At 36.9% G+C, this 18,997-nt stretch overlaps 5 protein-coding genes across 7 annotated transcripts; 4 read left to right on the top strand and 1 right to left on the bottom strand.

Moving 5' to 3' along the window:
• Positions 1–84: 84 nt before the first annotated feature.
• LOC119999146 lies at positions 85–1,289 on the top strand. The gene is made up of 3 exons (XM_038846663.1): positions 85–893; positions 993–1,139; positions 1,197–1,289. Exons 1-3 carry the CDS (start codon positions 300–302, stop codon positions 1,287–1,289), a joined length of 834 nt encoding a protein of 277 aa, XP_038702591.1. The 5' UTR covers positions 85–299.
• Positions 1,235–3,826, top strand: LOC119998974. Of its 3 annotated transcripts, none has more exons than XM_038846457.1 (4): positions 1,235–1,442; positions 1,754–2,695; positions 2,930–3,025; positions 3,112–3,826. In XM_038846457.1, exons 1-2 carry the CDS (start codon positions 1,299–1,301, stop codon positions 2,564–2,566), a joined length of 957 nt encoding a protein of 318 aa, XP_038702385.1. In that variant the 5' UTR covers positions 1,235–1,298; the 3' UTR covers positions 2,567–2,695; positions 2,930–3,025; positions 3,112–3,826. The 3 variants fall into 3 exon arrangements, with proteins under 3 accessions (XP_038702385.1, XP_038702386.1, XP_038702383.1); XM_038846458.1 differs by having other exon boundaries at positions 2,930–3,453; positions 3,586–3,826; XM_038846455.1 differs by having other exon boundaries at positions 2,930–3,826.
• Positions 2,588–3,727, top strand: LOC119999145. Its single transcript, XM_038846662.1, has 4 exons — positions 2,588–2,695; positions 2,930–3,025; positions 3,112–3,485; positions 3,586–3,727. Exons 1-4 carry the CDS (start codon positions 2,588–2,590, stop codon positions 3,725–3,727), a joined length of 720 nt encoding a protein of 239 aa, XP_038702590.1.
• Positions 3,827–4,079: 253 nt separating the features above from the next.
• On the bottom strand, positions 4,080–4,913 carry LOC119999144. The gene is made up of 2 exons (XM_038846661.1): positions 4,469–4,913; positions 4,080–4,285 (listed from the first exon to the last, which is right to left on the bottom strand). The coding sequence occupies exons 1-2, from the start codon at positions 4,911–4,913 to the stop codon at positions 4,080–4,082; spliced, it is 651 nt and encodes a 216-aa protein (XP_038702589.1).
• A 13,202-nt stretch (positions 4,914–18,115) lies between these two features.
• LOC119999143 (uncharacterized mitochondrial protein AtMg00860-like) lies at positions 18,116–18,997 on the top strand. The gene is made up of 2 exons (XM_038846660.1): positions 18,116–18,283; positions 18,686–18,997. Exons 1-2 carry the CDS (start codon positions 18,116–18,118, stop codon positions 18,995–18,997), a joined length of 480 nt encoding a protein of 159 aa, XP_038702588.1.

Here is an 18,997-nt window from a genome sequence, read left to right as displayed (position 1 = left end):
GAACATTCATATTTAATGGTCGAGCATTCATATTTACTGGTCGAGTATTCATATTGATTTGGTCGAGCAATCGTATTGATTTGGTCGAGCATTCATATTGATTTGGTCGAACATTGTTAGCTTATATTTATTTCACTTATTTTTTTTATCTTAGGTTTATAACGGCTTACATTATTCCAGAGGGTCAGCATTTTCCTGCAAAAGTGTCAAACTTTTCCCAACCGGATGTAGTTATTTGTAATATCAGGGATAAGTTAAATGAGGATCAATTGGAGACCTTTAGTAGATCATGCTTTGGCATGTATCTTCGTATTAAGAGTCTAACTTTTTCCGGGCAGATTGTCCATCAGCTATTGTTAAGACAGGTTGAATCCTTCAACCATAGTTTTGGCACAACTTTCAACTTCAGGTTGGCTGGAAAGCAAGCTACATTTTCATTTGAAGATTTTGCGCTTGTTACCGGATTAGTATGTACTGGAATTCCACCCATTTCTTCACTTGTTGATACTAGCACACATAGGCTAAGGGATGCTTATTTCAAGGGGAATAATAGCATTAAGAGATCTGAATTAGAGAGTACATTTTTGGGTCTAAAACCTCAGCCTGACAATGAAGATGACGTTGTCAAGTTAGCTTTTGTTTATTTTGTGGAGTTTGTGTTGCTTGGTAGAGAGCATAGTAGGAACATTTCTGATGTGGCATATCTCCAATTGGTTGAAAACTTGGATGAATTTAACAAGTATCCATGGGGATCTGTTAGTTATGCACGTACCTCCAAGTCACTTGCAGGAGCAATGAAAGGACGTGTTCAAAATTTTTTAAAAAAGACTTTAAAGCCAACAAAGACTCAGAAGGAGCAATACAGTCTCTATGGATTCCCGTTAACTCTACAGGTATTTAATTTACTAATCATTTATCTCAATATTGTTTTGATTTATAGCTTATACTCAATATGCAATGTATGTAATTGTATATCACTGTTTGATTTACAGATATGGAGTTATGAAGCTATTCCCCTTATCGGGAGGACATACGCACAGAAAGATCCAGAAATTCAGAATCCAAGGATATTGAACTGGAGTACATCAATCACTCCTGACTCAACAGAACTCATCCTAAGTGTTTTTAGAAGGAAGCATGTATCACACCCATCTGTGTGTATAAATTTAAATTTTGTGAGATTGCCTATTTTATAGAAACTAATGGTTACTATGTGTACCTTGCACAGCTTCAAGTACATGGTCGACTTATCCCAACCCAGTTGGAGATGGCACAAGAATACTGCATAAAGGCTTCCAATGTACTCAAAAATGTTATGGGAACAATGGTTGGCAAAGTTAAAAAAAAAGCCAAAGGTTGTTATAGATGAGATTGAAGAGGAAGAGGAAGAGGAAGAGGAAGAGGAAGTTCAAACACATAGGGATATTCCACCTGTTACAGAGGTAGTAATATGAATTTTTATTGATTGAGCAATTAGTTGTGTTTGTGTTTGGTCGAGCATTAATTTTTTTCGTCGAGTATTGTATCTTATGGTTGAGCATTAATTTTTGTTGGTTGAGCATTATATTTTTTGGTCGAGCAACAAGTATTTATATGATCGAGCATTATATGTATTGGTCGGGCATTGAGTATTTATATGGTCGAGCATATTTTCATATTAAGGTCGAGCATTTATATCTATTCTAGTTTAGCATTATTCATTTCTGGTCAATCACAAACTTAATAATCCAATTTGTATATTTTCCATTTGCAGAAATATGTTTTAAGGGATAATATTGCAAGCAAGATTGATGTATTTGATAGTTTGCTTAAGGATCACTCCAAGAAGCATAAAGATCTGAAGGTGGAATTGTGTTTGATGTTGCAATTCATTGAAGAATCCATGGGGACTCTTCTAGCAGTTGTTAAAAAACAAAATGCAGGAAATGAGGGGGATGGGAATCATGTAATAAAGGATGGGGATGGGAATGCCACTGATGGTCCAAGGACTACTGGAAAAGATATTGCAGAGGTTGTTTTGGAGTGTCCAAGGACTGTTGGACATAAAGAGATATCTGTACAGGAAGAGCAACATCCTTTAGGTCAAATTGAGCATGAGGCTGATAACGTAGGAAAATGTGGGGATGGGGATGCCACTGATGGTCAACTGCAAAATAGGGAGGCCGTAATATTTGTTGAGTCCCAGGAAGTTCCTGTGGAAAATATAGAGGAGGCTGTTATTGAGGGTGAGGATGCTGTTAGCTCAGGTGTAGAAGACGATATTATTTCAATGGATATAGCTGCCACTAGTTTAGGAACACCAAATAAGATGGATATGGGCACTGAGGGGGTGGAGATTGTCACCCCATCCAAATTCCCAGTTGCAAAAAAAGGTGGGGTAATTCCTTATGTCTCAAATAAGGAAAAGTGCAAAAGAAAGCTTGGACCATTATTGAATACACCCTACACCAATCCCACTAAAAAACAAAAAACTGATTCATCCTCCACGGTAACAGAAGAGGCTGAAATTCCCAAAGGCATATTGCCAATGGCTTTTGAACTCAAAAGGCCATATCGAAGAGAGTAGTTAGCAGAATGTCACAAATGGATGAAGGATCCCAAAACACAACATGATAAAATTGAATGGATTCCTTGTACTGTTGACAAGGCCTGGTTTGCTGAGGCAATTCAACCTGACAAATGGTTAAGAGACCTCGTAAGTAGTTTTAATTTAGTACACTATAACTGAACTTTATGTAGTCGAGCATATCTATTATCTGGTCGAGCATATCTATAATCTGGTTGAGCACATCAAACCTCTGGTCGAGCCATATATTATTTGGTCGAGCATTAATATTGACTGGTCGATTTGATTTCTCTGGTCGAGCTTTAATATTATTTGTTGGATCATGTATACTAATTATTTCCTCTTTTCCAATATTCGATGCAGCATCTTGACATTGCTACATACCACATACGCCGGAGACTTGCCAAGTACCCTGCCATATTTAAAAGGAAGGCGGCAGTGCTTGACACAATCTTCTTTGTATGTGTCCAATAATTTGCTAATGAACTGTAGATATTCATACTCATTGTTAACTGACCATCATTTTTTTAACCATGTAATAACAGAGCAAGATTGGTATTACCTACAATGTATTCAAAGAAGATCCAGGAAATTGGGTTGATTCGGATACTTTATTCACAGACTACGTTGTCGATACCAGTCCTCCTGAAGGTGTTCCCTGGGGAGAAGTGGACTATGTGTACTTTCCTGCAAACTTTGATGAGAAGCATTGGGTGGCAGTAGAGATGATATTGTCATCACGAAAAATAAATGTCTATGATTCTTACCATGACCTTACAAGTGCTGAAAGGTTTGTAGAGATCATGAGCCCATTGTCTATAATGACCCCATACATATTACGTCCTTGTGGATATGACATTCCCACGACACCATGGGAAGTTGAGAAGGTCAATCCCTGCCCTCAACAAAAGTCAGGGGGGTATGTTTTTTTTTAACAAATTTGTGTACTAAATCATTTTTATTGTGCATTAGTTGTTGTACGCAATTTTAATCACTTTATTTTTTATTAACAATTACAGGGGCGATTGCGGTGTTTTTACATTCAAATTCATTGAAGCATTGATAGCAGAAATTCCTATCACTGAGATAAATCAAAATGACATGACGTTTTACAGGAAAAAGTTCACAGCAGAGAGTTGGGGGGGAGAGTTCTCATTGTGAAAACTAACTCTGCTCTGTACATTTAGGAGTCAAATTGTTGTTGTACATGCTTACTTATTTGTGTTTGCACATATTTTTTCACTATGCCAAATTTTTTTATTTTGCTCGATCATAATTCCTTTTTTACTCGACCATTAATTTAGCATTACTCGACCACAGTTTTTTTGCTCGACCATTAATTAAGTTTTGCTCAACCATTAATTTATTATCGCTCAACCATCTTCACTACATTGATTGACCCCAGTTTTATTGCTCGACCATTAATTAGGTATTGTTCGACCATTAAGCCAATTTACACAACGCAAATATTATAGCAAATGATACAACAATATCAAATGTTAATATCATAAGTTCATTCAGTTCTTGGATGCAACGCTATTGGTTCCTTACAAGTTTGACGATTATGGCCACTTTTCTTACATCGACCACAGTGTCTGATAATCACAGTTTCACCTTGGGAAGGTATTCTTTGTTGTTTAGGCCTACCACATGGTCTTTTCACTTTAGGTGGTAATAATACTCTTATATCGTTTTCAACGCGCTGGTGCTCAATACCAACTGTATATATAGGTTCAGCATAAGCTACCAAAATAGCTTCATTGGTATAATATCTTGAGCACAAAGAATGTACCGCGATTTCTCTATTGGCACAAGCAGCCAATGCATGTACACACGGTAGTTACTGCAAATCAAACTTCCTGCAAGAACACGTTCTATTGTGCAAGTTAACCTCACCATTACCGCATCCATCACGAACGTAATATTCAATATGTGATATTGGTGTAACATCCATCCTACGAGACCTATCAATCCGCTTCCGTATATGTTTGTCTACCTCCTTGCAGAGTATAGAATTCAGAGATGCTGCTTCGGTACGTCGCTCATAAAACCATCTCTGAAGCAAATCCCTCAAGTGCTCAACCAACATTGTTATAGGAAGGTGGCGGGCTTCTCTAAGAACAGCATTCATACTATCTGCAATGTTTGTAGTTAGTATATTGTACCTCCGACCAGGAAAATGTGCACGAGACCATTTAGCAAAACCAGCCTCAAGTAGATAACTCTGTGCACGGGGATCAATTAAGCTCAACTGTGCCATTAGGACCTCAAATTCGAAAACACGATATGCCTTCGCTGCCTTGAAATAAATTGGAAACATTACAGGATCGAATTTCTTTGCCTTCATGTTCTGTTTGATGTGGAATATGCAGTGACCATGGTATGATTCTGGAAAAACTAAGTCTGATGCCCTTTCAATACTCTAATGCCTATCTGAAATTATAGCCAATTCAGAGAAGTCATCAAGTGAGATTGCCTGCCGTAATTTCTCGAAGAACCATATCCAAGATTCGTTATTCTCCGAATCTCCAACACCAAAAGCAATAGGATAAATGTGATTGTTACCATCCAAAGCAGATGCAATAAAAAGCGTGCCTAGATACTTTCCCTTTAGATGGGTACCGTCGACAGCGATGACACGTCTCATCGAAGATCTAAAACCACGCAAAGACGGACCAAGAGCTAGGAAAAAATATTTAAACATGTTCTCCTTGTCCGACTCTATATGAGTGATAGTTCCAGGGTTGTTCTTCTCTAGCTCCGCACAATAGTGTGGCAGATAGGCAAAAGATAACTCTGGAGATCCTCGTATTGATTCTAAAGCATGCTCCCTAGACCTCCATGCTTTTTCGTAGGTAATATTGACACCAAATTCTGTCCGCACATCTTGTATTATGTCTTTCGGCCTGTAAGACCTCCCTACACCATCATATTTTCCTTTAATGCAATCCCCAATCACCTTCCCTGATGCTTGCCTATGACCTCCGTTGAGATAGTCCAGTGAGCAAGTGTGAATGTCATTGAACTTTGTCACTTTGAATAATGGTGATTCCTTGACTCTTATGGCTCTCATACGCCAGTCGCAGCCTGTTCCTAGACATTGAACAACATATAGAGTCTTCGTCGATTTTATCACATGAAATTGGAAGTTCCCTTTCATAGCATACAAAGCAATATGTTTTTGTAACTCCATTTTGTCTGAGAAAATCTGCCCAACTGTGATCTTGTAACCAGTGGAGCAATTACTAATGGTATTGCTCCCAACACATGGAACAATAGAATTTGATCCGATGTTTTTAGGCACTTCCACAGAGACAATGTCAGGATGGCTAGGCACAGCAGTATCTGCTGGAGGTATTTCTTTCTCAACATCTTCTTAAACAGTATCATCATGAAACCAATGATCCTCAAATAGATAACCCTCATTAGGCTTATAATGATGTTCATTGTCATCATCACCACCATTATCCGGATTTGATGATGCATCTATATCGTTGAATCCACAATCAACAAAACCCTTACACACGTTTGCCGATTGTCGAATAAACTCCTCTTGCGTTTGGGGAATGAAACTCACATTTTGTGAGGGAATATTATCTTCATGTATAGGAAGAATTGATGCACAAAGTGGAGTGGCAGGTCTTCGAGGATCATCATTTTGCCTTAAGAAGAATTTGAGATCACGGTCAGTACTTAAGACCATTGGTTCCATGTCAAAGTGTGTATTATATGCAAACTTCAACTCCAAAACATGTGTATTACTATCAACTCCAAACAACTCATAGATCATATCCACCAACTCCGAATACGTAATGGTATCATTAACAATGACACCTTGACTTCTTCCACCTTTGAACTTGTACATACCGCAAAAAATTTCCCATTGGCCACCATACAAGACCACGAAATCAATTGATGTCATCCCTGCAAAAAAAAAGGTATATGATAAATGATTCATGACCAAGAAAAAAGGTTGATCGACCACTAAAAACATTTCTCTACCAAATATTAATTATTGCTCGGCCAAATAATTTCGTTATACTCGACCAAAAAAAAACAATGCCCGACCAGATAATTCAGTGTTGCTCGACCAAAGATAATGCTCAACCAGATAATTCACTATTGCTCGACCAAAGATATTGCTCGACCAAATAAGTTCACTATTGCTCGACCAAAGATATTGCTCGACCAAATAAGTTCACTATACTCGACTAAACAAAATAATGCTTGACCAGATAATTCACTGTTGCTTGACCAAAGATATTGCTCGACCAAATAAGTTCACTATACTCGACCAAACAAAATAATGCTCGATCAGATAATTCACAGTTTCTCGACCAAACAAAATAATGGTCGACCATATAATTCACTGTTGCTCGACCAAATACTCGACTAAAAATAGATTGATCGACTATATAAAATGCTCGAGCAATTTGCTCGACTATAGCAGGACAAGTAAATGAAACTGAAGACGACCATTGTATATATATGTACTTACTTGCAATGAGAACTGTGCGAAGTAACAACGAATATTGTCAATACAATGGGTATTTCCGATCTGTGCTTTCCGATCAAGGTTTTAGTGTTTTCAAGTGCTGATTGAGGTGGAGTAGCTACGTCGCAAGGTAGAAAGATTGTTATTTTGTGTTTCGGGATGAGAGAATGATATTCAGATCTGTATTTGTTTTATAAAGATAAGGGTATATTTGACTTTAAAAATTAAAAGGAGGTCATTTTTGTAGTTTTTAACAAACCAGGTTATTTTTGCAGTTTTATTAGTGGATGAGGTCATTTGGAGAAATTTCCCGTTAGGGTTTCTGCAGAGGCTGAGTGGAGGGTTAACGTTGTCTTTTTCATATGTCTTTCGCGTTTTAGAGCTTCCACAATGGTTTTGTTAAAGTTCGGCACTAGAGGCCCACAATGGGCCATTTTTGTACACTTGAAAGATGTGGTGTATCCTGATAATTTTAGCAATACTTAAGTGAAGAAGTATAAGGTAGTTTATGTACAGTAAACTCAATATCCAATCAATACGTGTCACCTGTGTTTTCTTTTTTTGACAAACCTATCACAATATCCCTCGTCGCCTCCGTCTCCTATCCTTCTCTTCAGACAGTGCGAGTAGAAGAATATCATCTCCCTTCGTTGATTCATCGTGCCGCTTCTTCTTCAAGTGAGTATCTTCATCAATATCTTCCATTTCTTATCTACCTGTGAGTATAGTTCCTATTTATCCTTCAATATCTGCACGAATTGGCTTTTGCCCTAAATCGATCGACATTGATTGCCTTCTTCTGGGTGAGATTTAAATCGGTCCACATTGATTTCCTTCTTTTGGGTGAGATTTAGACAGTAACCACATTACCCCTCTTATGCAATCGATCGTTGGTTAGCTTCCAAGTTTCTGTTTCATGGTGTTTTCTCTTATATATATTTGATCTATATCAGCATCATGCTCAATCCAGTGTGTTTTTCAAATGGTTTTTCATATATTGATGTTTCATTGATTTTATTTTAATTCATATTATTGTCCATGTGCTATTCATTTCTAGAATCACCATTCAAATTAGTTCAATGTCATATGTTATTCTTGCGATTTGATTTTATGCTATTTATTGATTGCATTGCTGAAGCATCAGATACAAAATGGATCCCCCACCTCCCTCCCAACAGCATCTCCACTCTCAAGAAAATGATAGCGAAAATAACCCCCAAGATCGGAGATTGTTCCTATCTTCAGAAATGCTTTTTGGTGTGTATCCAGCCGCCATAAGATTATTATGAATAATCCTGTCAAGCTGCATTTGAAGTGTCACAATTTCTTCGTACTCAATTTCCCAAAATTTTTGAGGAGTTTTCGCCGAATCTATATAAAGACTCAATTTGAACTCTATTTCCGCTTTCCTGATGTCTTCGGTTCTGAGAGGTTGTTCCAACGCATTCCAGATAAAGTCTGGAGAGATTTCTCCATGAGAAGACCCCGCTTGAAGGGAGGAGGGCTGGCCATAAGGATTGAGAAAAGCTGCCGTCGACAATCCTATCCAATGGCCAACTGAATTCCCATTCGCCCCGCCCTCAATGCATCTTGCTCAAGCAACAGCGTTTGCACAATTCTGTCAACAACAATTTCTCACATAGCATAATCCTTTCAATAACTTCTTAGGGGGTGTTTCCAACACCGAATACCAACCAGTAGATCCTCATTCCTCCTCACGCCCCAACACACATACTAATACAGTAGTTAACCATTCATACTCCGAAGCCCAACCCGCTTCAACTCAAAATACTTCACATTCCACACAATCTACAAACCGAAAATCCCCAAACTGGAAAATTAATGAGGATGTGGCACTATGTCAATCTTGGATTCGTATTTCTAGGGATCCAATTGTGGGGAATGGTCAAGCTCATGATGCTTTTTGGTTATCCGTTTGGAAAGAATTCAAACAGCTTGTGCCTGGAACAGAACATCCCCAACGGGCTTGTGAGAATAGATGGGCTTTGATTCAATGTGATATAACCAAGTGGAGGGCTATCGTAATGCGGGTGCATAGAAATATAGACAACGGGACTAACCCAAATGATGAGGTACTCTTCCATTCGTTTAATGGTTACTCATATGTTGGATTGTTTTCTGTTGGATTTTTTCTGGTAGTTGTGTTGGTTAAACTTAGTATATTGAATGTCAATGGACTGATACTCACAATAAAACAGTGATGTAGAATGATGAAATTAAGTAATATATTTTCTGGATTTAAACTTACTGAGTCATATGATAAAGGAAGTCAATTGTCTCTGTATCTTACAATAGCGGATATGATATTCAATTTCTATTGTTAATCGTCTCTGTTTTTGATGATCACACCACAAGAATTTTCACTGCTTTGGCTTTGTACGGCAAGATTTTGTTGTTTAATTTTCAACACTGTGATGTCAACTTCCACCCTTGGTGCTGAAGTACTTTTATTGTACTAATTAAGTAGCTATAAGTCTATAAAGTTTTTTTTTTTTTTTTTTGCACAAAATCCTGCTTAAACACAAACAGATAGAGACATTCACCACTGAAAGCTCACATATATATGGGCAAAGAGTGAAAAAGATTTCATCTTTTTAGATTCTCTCTCTTTTGAAAACCCAAGATTTCAAACATCTTATGCTTATAGCCTTATATTCATTTCCAAAGTCCAGTTCTTTTGAATGGATCTGCTTATTATCATATCCAGCCTGATAAGTGATAACAATATATAGGATAACGTGGGACATCTTGCCGGTTAGCATTACTCTTCCATTGTATAGAATACCAAATCCTCGCACTTGGTCTGCAATGCTTTTTTGTCTATGAGAATAAGAATTGAAAAGAAATTGCCACTTGGTCATGTTTTGTTGACAGTGATAATCAACTTCAATTCTTAAAATTTAAAGTCCAAACTTTACCTTCTGGCATGGAAGAAGTGAGGATCTCGTCAGGAAAGCATGTGAATATTTAACTCTCTCTTGTATATGGAGGGATTGGTTTTTTTTTTTGTTTGGAACTGTTGATGCATTGTTCTTCTATGTTATATTTTGCTCATGCTTTCTTGCATTTCATTTATATGTATATGTAAATAGATAGTGTTTTTTCACAGATGATGATAGCATACTCAGCACTCTTATCTATTTTTAATTTTTTATCGTGGAGAGAGTGGGGGATAAGATTGGGTTGAGTTGTTTGCTTGGTCTTTTGTCTTTTTGGTTTTTCTGAGTACAACTTATACAAGGTTAGATTTATTTCAAAATACCCATCGACCCACCCATAATATCTGCATATTATAGATTTTGGAATATATGAGTTTTCTGCTGAGTGTGCGTGCAGTTGATTGCAGAACATTTAATTAATGATCTTCGGTTGTGCATGATGTTCTGGTTGATCCCATGTATAGCCATACCTATCATGAATTTTTTTCCCCTTCCAAATATACTCACTCAAGATTTTGAAGTTTCTTTGCAGACAAACAATTTTCATTAATTCAAATTTCCATCTGTGAGGCCAATGAATTTGTTTGTACAAAGTTATTTCTGGAATATGGTGTTTACCAATAATGTGTTGTTGCTGTCATTACTTCCCATCTTTCCAAGTCCCAATTTACTTCCCCTTGTTTATTGCAGTATTTCACGTGTGATTGTTTTTATAGAAAGGTTGTAAGGAAGGTCTACGTTCTTACATGGTAATTAGTTTGCAAGGAAGGTCTACATAAGGGTATTTTAAAGAAAGATCAACAAAACATCTTATGTTGCGCATGTTTCCATTCAGAATAGTCAATAAAGCAACATGATATAATAATTTTGTGGGTATGTAATCTTTTGCTTTCATCTTTTTCTTCTCATGTTTTTTATTCATCTTTACCACACATTTGCCTTGCAATTAAGTCAACTATTTGAGTGAGACCTTATATATATATGTTCAATGTATTTGTCCATCCCCACTTTCTCATTCCCACCATTTTTAAGGTTTGTAGATTTATGTGCTGCTATAGTTATTTTGGTTAAAATTCAACAATATGTCTTTGGTTTGTTTGCCATGAGTTAATTAGTGGTATATGTATAATGGTGTTTTAGTGTTGGACATTTATAGTGGTACATTTACGGTAAACAACTGCTGGAAAACTTTTGAACTTAAAAGGGTTGGAGGAGTCGGTTCTTGGCATACTATGAAACTCATGAGTTTGGGGCTACACCCCCTGATATTCTTTTTCCTCTTTCGCTTTGTATGTGAATTGATGCTTTTGCTCGTGTTTCACTTATTTCTAACTACAAATTTAACATTGATGCTTTTGACTCTTGTAGTGGGGAGCATGCTATATTCTTTTTAAAAGTGACCATGGTCGGGATTTCAAGTTAATCCATTGTTGGGAAGAACTACGCAAATGCACAAAATGACATCTTTCCATCGATGAACGACAAAACCGAGGAGACTGTAGAAGAGGTAGGCATGCAAATTCTGGAATACAGGCATCAAACACTCTATCCAGAATGCCATCAATCAATCTTTCTGCCTCTTCATGTCCAGGTTTGGATGGCATAGGCGATTCTAGCAATGTATTAGCATGCCTAAATCCCCTACATTTGGTACACCCAACACTGCTTCTGAAAATTCACAGCCTCTTCATGTCCTTTCGGAAAGGCATATTGAACGACCATTAGGGCGGAAATCTACAAAGGATAAACGCCGTCGTTCTGTGGGTGCAAACTCTCAAGCCTCTGATGCTGCAAGTGAAAGATTGCATTCAACTATCTGTGCTTGGAAGCAGAAATCTGAGTCAAGATTAGAATCAATGAAACAAATAAATGAAGAGCAACAGTTCCATGCTATTAAGTTTGCTAAGCCTGAGGAGATTCAAAAGAGTATACAAATAACAAAAGATCTTGTGAATACTGAGAAGGATTTGCTGTCCTTGAAGCCAGAACTCCCTACAGATGAGGTTGCTGCTAAAGTATTTGCTAGAATGAGGTAGCTTGATGAGTTGGACAAAGAGCACCAACGTAAGCATCATATACTTGTTATGATATGCTTGTTATGATTTGTTACCTATATTACATGTCGCTTGTCAATGAAATATGCATGGTTAACTCTTTCAAGGCCATAATGCCAACCATTTCCTACTCACTTGAGGCATTCTACCATTTTTTTTGGTTTTTCGAAAGGAATAAATATAGAAGTGAATCGTGAATACAGCTTAATATTATTACCTGTACAGGGTTTTTTTGGTAGGATTTCAGGTTGTTATATTAATATATAATAGTTATTTTCACAGGCATTCGAGCTATGGAATTCTCACCTAGAGCATCAGCAAGAATTCGTGAAGAAATGCAAGGGAATAACATTAATCTATGCAACCTCAAGAGCAGGTTTGATGATGCTACGTCAATGGGGGATCATACTTGAACAACAAGTATGATCTGTTTGGACCAAACATGCATTTGTAAACATGTGCTTGCATGGTATCCCTTCATTATTACTTGCACTATTTGACAGCCTTTTAGTAATGTTTGTAATCAGCTTGATGGATTACAATTGGGTGGAAGAATGTACTTATTTACTTGCATTATTTCTCAAAATTATGAATTTGAAGGATGACAATAAGGGGTGATGGATGTTTGTAGTATACTTGATGGATTTTGTTAATTATTGCACAAAATAGCTGAACTTTTATTGTGCTTCTGTTGTATGTGAGTTGGATTTTGGTAACTGGTCTTTTCTGTTGAACAAAACATGTATGCTGAGTTGAATTTTTGGTTATTGGATATTGAATTTGTTAGTTCATGGGGTTTATCAATATTCAAATAGTACCATAATTAATTGATTTACGTACTATATAACAACAGTTGAGGTCCATACCCCTTCATTATTGTGTTAAATAAATATAAAGTTTACATAAGGGTATTTTCTCCCCCAAAGTTGGACCATAAATTTTCCATTAAGTCATGCCTAAGCATACCGTTAATGGACCGATTACATACTTGTTTCATACGTGAGCGTATGAAGCATCCTAGTAGTTGCTCATCATGCTCCAGTAAACCATCTGGTAGAATTTCACCAGTTACAAGCTGCTAAGGCTCGATATTAGCAGGCCTCTCGTCCTCGAGTATCATGTTATGCAGTATAATGCAACAATTAATGATGTTTGTAACAGTTTCTTCATCCCAGAATCGTACGGGTCCTTCAGTTATCGCCTATTTTGCTTGCAGCACCCCAGAAGCTCGTTCCATATCCTTGCGGGCCGCTTCTTTTATTTTTGCAAAATATTTCTCCTTTTGGGTCTTTGGGTGCTTGATCAATTGTATCAATGTTGCATAGTGAGGGTATATGCAATCAACGAGGTAGTACGGAATATGGTATACCCTACCATTGACTTCATACGGGATGTTTGGAGTCTAACATCGGATGAACCTGTCGAAGAGTAGTGAGTGATCTAGAACAGATATATCATTATATGTACCAAGCATACCGAATAATGAATGCCAAATCCAAAGGTCTTGAGATGCGACAGCCTCTAGGACCATGGTAGGTCTACCATAGTGTCCAACATACTGACCATGCCAAGCAGTGGGACAGTTACACCATTCCCAGTGCATACAATCTAATGAACCAATCATACCAGGAAAACCACGAGACTTATTTTCTTCAAGCAAACGAGAAAGGTCTCTTTGATTCGGAGCTCGTAAGTACTGATATGAGTACAACTCGATAATAGTTTTGTAAAATATATGAACTGTTTCTAAAGTTGTAGTCTCTGCAATGCATAGAGTTTCATCCTCACGATCAATTGGGTTGCCGTAAGCCAGAATCCGCAATGCTGCTGTAATTTTTTGGATTGAAGAAAACCTAGCCCTACCTGTGCAATCATATCTCAATTGAAGTATGGTGTCATTGCTTCTAAGTCGTTTCGTATCCGATGGAACAACTCAATTCTTATGCGAAACCGACGTTGAAACATGCATGGTGGGTAAATACAGTTGAAGCGAAGTATTTTTTGACAAGATCCTCATGCGCTTTTGCACGATCTCTATTAATGAAAGTTCGTGTATTAATTCGTGGTGGCTCGGGCTCGGGCTCCTCAACTTCTGCAAGCACATGCTCAAGCAAGGCAATGTCATCGAGCTCTTATTGTTGTAGAGACATAAAATTCTCCATAAGTCGTGATTGAAAGCGCCAGTTTGATGGACTTGGCCATTTAATTGGGTAAAAGAGATGACACAACTAGGATGTTGCACAAATGTATAAAATTATGAATTGGCTTATAAAGATAAATCATGAACGAAGGGAATATAATGCAATGATGGCTTTGAAGGTCATTGGCTCAAATGAACTTTAAATTCATTGGCATGAATAATTTGTAGCATGATCATAAGTGAATATTGACAATACAAACACATATTAGAGATTCCCTCAATTAAAACAATTAAAACGTGTGTGTCTTCATTATTGGTGGGATAGATGTAATTGAAAATTAATCCTATGAAAATAATAAATAATTTTGTATTAATAATTAACTGTGAAAATTTATAGTTGTATCAATACAAAATTTCTATTACCATATACCATTACAACTAGGAGGGAACACCTTAGAGGGAATGATAGGTTGGTAGTTTATGTATTTTATAGCACTTGAGATTTGGTTCCATTGTGAGTGTATAGTATACAAAAACTTGAAAACACAAATGTTACACAAATTTTTAGGTGTTTCAAGTGTTGAATTACTCCTCACCATTATGGAGGCTCTTAGGGGAGGGGAGAATGGACGTGGCCCTAACAAATTTTTTTTAGGAGTAATGTCATATTTGCATACCAAAAAATATTTAGTGTTTTAATTTGTACATCGTAATTTAAAATGTTTCAATTTGATAACTCAAAAATGAAAATATATCAAATAAGTCACTCGAGTAGATTTTCTAAATTTTGGACAATCAAGTCGTCCACGTGGAAAGCTGACCAAATGGAAACCGTTATCATTTGATGATGTGACTTAACGGCATTGTCACATGGAAAATAATTTTTTTTTTTAAAAGAAGACGATTGTTCGAATCAGAACCATACATCCATGGTTCATCTTTCCCTCTCTAGCATGAACCCTAACCCCCAAGTTCTTTGAACCCTGAGAGCAACCCATGTGCTTCATCTCTCTTTATAGTAGCATCCATGCCGTGACAAATCTATCTATTGCGCCACCCTCGTTGACGCTCCCTACTAGATCTTTGGATTTTGGTTTAGATTTTCGTGAATCTGGATCAATTCTTGATAGATGGAGTCGGGGCGGATCACGTGATCCGGAGCGGGAGAGACCAAGATTGATATTGGAATCACTGAAAGGTGGAAGCGGGGGGATTAGATTGGAAGAAACCACTCCTTTTGGAGCTACAATGCCAAGAGCAGATATATTGGTAGAGAAGGGATTAGATTGGAAGAAACATTGAGTCGAAGAAGACGAGCATGTCTACAACTCTACAAGCAGGACTTCAAGCGGACAGGTTTGTATCATGATTTTGGTGATTAGCTAGTGATTGGGAAGGAGGAAGAGCTACAGATGTGTTTGGGTCTTCTTCTTTGATGGGTGGGTGTGGAGAGAGAAAGGGGGAAGAAGAAGGTGATTAGGCTTTTAGATTTGTCTAATTAATTTATTTTAATTAGATTGATAAGTGGTTTAGAGATATTTAATTAGTGTTAGTTGAGTGTAATTAGTTGTAACTGATGTTAGTAGTTAAAAATTTTTATGTCATTATATTTTTAAAAAAAATATTTTTCACATTGAAAATGTCAGTCCACATCAGTATAAAAAGGTTGACTTTTGTATGCCACGTAAGCAATTGACTACCCAAAACTCAAAAATCCTGCCAAATTGAAACATTTTCATCTTTGAGCAACCAAATTGAAACGTTTTAAGCTATGGTGTGCAAATTGAAACACTGACTATCTTTCGGTGTGCAAAAGTGATATTAACCCATTTTTTTAACAAATTTACGATTAGGATTTAGGAATACTAGTTTTGTAAAAGTCACTGTTGTTTTCAAATTTGGTAAGATGATAGGCATCCTATTTTTCGGAACAAGTCCCTCATTGTGAACGATATGTAGGATTTTTATTTGGGATAAGTATGGATTTAACCCTTGTATTTTGTATTTTGGGTCAATTAAGCCTATGAACTTTTTTTTATGCTGACATGGACTTTAATATCTTATGTGGCCTTGATTCGAAAAAAAGAAACAAAATTATGTGTAAATGACATGTCACTTAAATCAAATACCAGTTAAATTAAATCAAAAAACCAAATTAAAATTTAAAAACCCTAATATTCTCTCTCCTCTTTCTTCTCCTTCATCCTCCTCCCGTCATCCTTTTGTGTTTGCACACATTTGGTACAAAAGCCAAGTGTTAAGAACCTGTTATTCTGTTTGCAGGTTAGTTTAAGTCATTGTGTTTGTATTAGTGGGTTGGGTTTTGTCGGTTGTTAGTGTTTAGTTCTGGTGTTGTCACGTGGCATGAGTTAGTTACAATTCTACCTGTTTAGCAATAAGTCTTAGAGTATAAAAGACTGTATTGGCTCTGTAACCGACTGTTGAATATTGAATGAGAATTTATCCTTTGTTTTCCATTTCTTCTTCTATGTTGCTTCCTACACAGTTCCACCGTCATTCTTGCTAGGTCAAGGTAGAGTGAGTTCATCAATTGGTATCAGAGGCTAGTTGATTAGCTATCCTCCTTTCTTGCGCATGCCATGAAGAACTCGTGTAACATCCATGCATAATCCAATTTGTACATTGGAAGCCAAGTCTGGAAAATTTGTCTGCAGCTTTTGCAAAGCAAATGACAATGATTTCAAACTTTTTGGAGTCTCAAGCTGTCGGAATGGAACTCCTGCATCGTGAGTTGCCCAAGCTTAAGGAACCTGAAGCCATTCAAACAATAAGGATTGTTCTGAATTAGGGCTTTGAAATGTTCATAGATTTGAAGCTCAAGATTCTCGATCTAATCAGCAAAAAAACTTCTTTGCAACAAATTGATTTTCCAAAGTTTGGAAATGGTAGTGATCCTTTGATGTGGATTCATAAAGTTAAGCAGTTCTTTGCTTATTATGGCATGCCAAAGCATTAGAAGGTTGCCTTAGTCTCCTTCAACCTGGATTCAGAGGCTTTGCAGTAGTTTAGGTGGATGGATTGTCTCCAAGCCACTCCACGCTGGGAGGATAGGAGGCGGTAAGGCCTTTGTTTTCACTGCAATAAGAAATTTGTTAAAGGTCATAAATGTCCCAAAAAATAGTTGTTGCTTTTGGAGGTTAGTTTTGAGGGGGATATGAATGACAATGGTGAAATGGTAACTAAGTGATTTAGACTGAAGATTTACGTCATATGAAATTAAACACTTGTGCTTTTTATGGTAGTGATTCAAATCAATCTACAAAGACAATGAAGATTAGATGATTGTTGAAGCATCATCCAATACTTATACTACTTGATTCTAGTAGTACAAGTAATTTTGTGGACTTTAGATTGTTAAAGAAGTTGGGTTGGCAATTGGATAAGAACAAAATTTTGAAGTAATGATAGCAGATGGGGAAAAAGTTAGAGGAGTTGGTTGTTGTAAGTCTGTTCCTTTGGTTATGGATAAATTTAGTTGTACAAGCAACTTATATGTCTTACCCTTAGGTGGTTGTGACATAGTATTGGGAGTTCAGTGGTTAAAGACAATTAGTCCAATACTTTGGAATTTCCAGGATATGACAATGTAGTTTAATGTGGAAGACAAGAGTTAGACATCGAGAAGTGAGGTTAAATCTCAATTATCAGTTGAAGAGGTGTCCTTGCATCAAATTGAAAAAGAGTTAAATAGTATAAGCTTGGGAGTGTTGCTATATTCTCAAGAACTTTCTATGATTCTAAAAAATGAGGACAATTTGGATTTGTCTCCACAGTAGATAGTAGAATTACAGAAGTAGCTATCTTCTTATGAAGCTTTTTTTGAGGTTCCAAATAGTTTGCCTCCTGCTAGGTCATATGATCATAGAATTCATCTGGTCAATGAAGCAAAACCACCTAGCAAGAGACCATATCATTATGGGCCTTTACAAAAAGGATGAAATTGAAAAAGCAGTACATGAAGTACTCCAAGCTGGGTTCATTAGAAATAGTCATAGTTCATTGTCTTCACCAATTTTATTGGTGAAGAAAAAAAAGAAGGAACATGGCGTATGTGTATGGATTATAGAGAGTTAAACTAACTGACTGTGAAAGACAAATACCTCATCTCATTGATAGGTTACTTACTTGATGAATTACATGGAGCACTTTATTTTTCTAAGTTGGATATGAGATATGGTTATCACCATTTCAAAATGTTTGAGAATGACAAAAAACTGCCTTTAGGACTCATGAAGGGCATTATGACTTCTTTTTAATGCCTTTTGGCCTTACTAATACTCTTGTCACTTTTCAAAATCTTATGAATGACATTTTCAAGCATCTCCTTAGGAAATGTATTCTAGTCTTCTTTGATGATATCCTGGTGTATAGTCCAACCTGGGAGAGGCATTTAATGGATTTAAAGCAAGCTTTTGATGTTATCTTTCAAAACCAATTGTTGGTTAAAAGACAAAAATGTGCCTTTGGACAGAGACAATTGAATACCTTGGGCATGTAGTATTTGGTAAAGGAGTATCTACAAATCCCTCAAAATTGAAGGCAATATTGGAGTGGCTAGTACCCACCAATGTTAATGAGTTAAAGGGATTTTTGGGACTTACTACCTATTATAGGAAGTTTGTACCCAACTATGGAAAAATTTGTCAACAACTGTATGGCCTTACTAAGAAAGAAGATTTTGTATGTTCTTCATCTGCCACTCAAGTCTTTGAAAAGTTGAAACAAGTTATGGCTTCACCACATGTGATGCATCCGGATTAG

The sequence above is a fragment of the Tripterygium wilfordii genome, chromosome 5 (genome assembly GCF_013401445.1).
Source record: "Tripterygium wilfordii isolate XIE 37 chromosome 5, ASM1340144v1, whole genome shotgun sequence".
Classification (NCBI taxonomy): domain Eukaryota; kingdom Viridiplantae; phylum Streptophyta; class Magnoliopsida; order Celastrales; family Celastraceae; genus Tripterygium; species Tripterygium wilfordii.
The sequence above is the reverse complement of the archived record's forward strand: the minus strand, read 5'-3'. Positions and strand labels throughout refer to the sequence as shown.

What these genes read in the sequence shown, in the direction of transcription:
- LOC119998974 (XM_038846457.1), top strand. Translation starts at nt 1,299, where the DNA reads ATGTACTCAAAAATGTTATGGGAACAATGGTTGGCAAAGTTAAAAAAA. An exon ending in ATATTCCACCTGTTACAGAG is followed by an intron (nt 1,443 to 1,753) that starts GTAGTAATATGA and finishes TTCCATTTGCAG; the next exon opens with AAATATGTTTTAAGGGATAA.
- LOC119999145 (XM_038846662.1), top strand. Translation starts at nt 2,588, where the DNA reads ATGAAGGATCCCAAAACACAACATGATAAAATTGAATGGATTCCTTGT. An exon ending in ACAAATGGTTAAGAGACCTC is followed by an intron (nt 2,696 to 2,929) that starts GTAAGTAGTTTT and finishes TATTCGATGCAG; the next exon opens with CATCTTGACATTGCTACATA. An exon ending in CCTCAACAAAAGTCAGGGGG is followed by an intron (nt 3,486 to 3,585) that starts GTATGTTTTTTT and finishes TAACAATTACAG; the next exon opens with GGGCGATTGCGGTGTTTTTA.
- LOC119999144 (XM_038846661.1), bottom strand. Translation starts at nt 4,913, where the DNA reads ATGAAGGCAAAGAAATTCGATCCTGTAATGTTTCCAATTTATTTCAAG. An exon ending in TTACGTTCGTGATGGATGCG is followed by an intron (nt 4,286 to 4,468) that starts GTAATGGTGAGG and finishes CTATATATACAG; the next exon opens with TTGGTATTGAGCACCAGCGC.
- LOC119999146 (XM_038846663.1), top strand. Translation starts at nt 300, where the DNA reads ATGTATCTTCGTATTAAGAGTCTAACTTTTTCCGGGCAGATTGTCCAT. An exon ending in GATTCCCGTTAACTCTACAG is followed by an intron (nt 894 to 992) that starts GTATTTAATTTA and finishes TTTGATTTACAG; the next exon opens with ATATGGAGTTATGAAGCTAT. An exon ending in GTGTTTTTAGAAGGAAGCAT is followed by an intron (nt 1,140 to 1,196) that starts GTATCACACCCA and finishes CCTATTTTATAG; the next exon opens with AAACTAATGGTTACTATGTG.
- LOC119999143 (XM_038846660.1), top strand. Translation starts at nt 18,116, where the DNA reads ATGAAGCAAAACCACCTAGCAAGAGACCATATCATTATGGGCCTTTAC. An exon ending in AAAAAAAGAAGGAACATGGC is followed by an intron (nt 18,284 to 18,685) that starts GTATGTGTATGG and finishes GTTGGTTAAAAG; the next exon opens with ACAAAAATGTGCCTTTGGAC.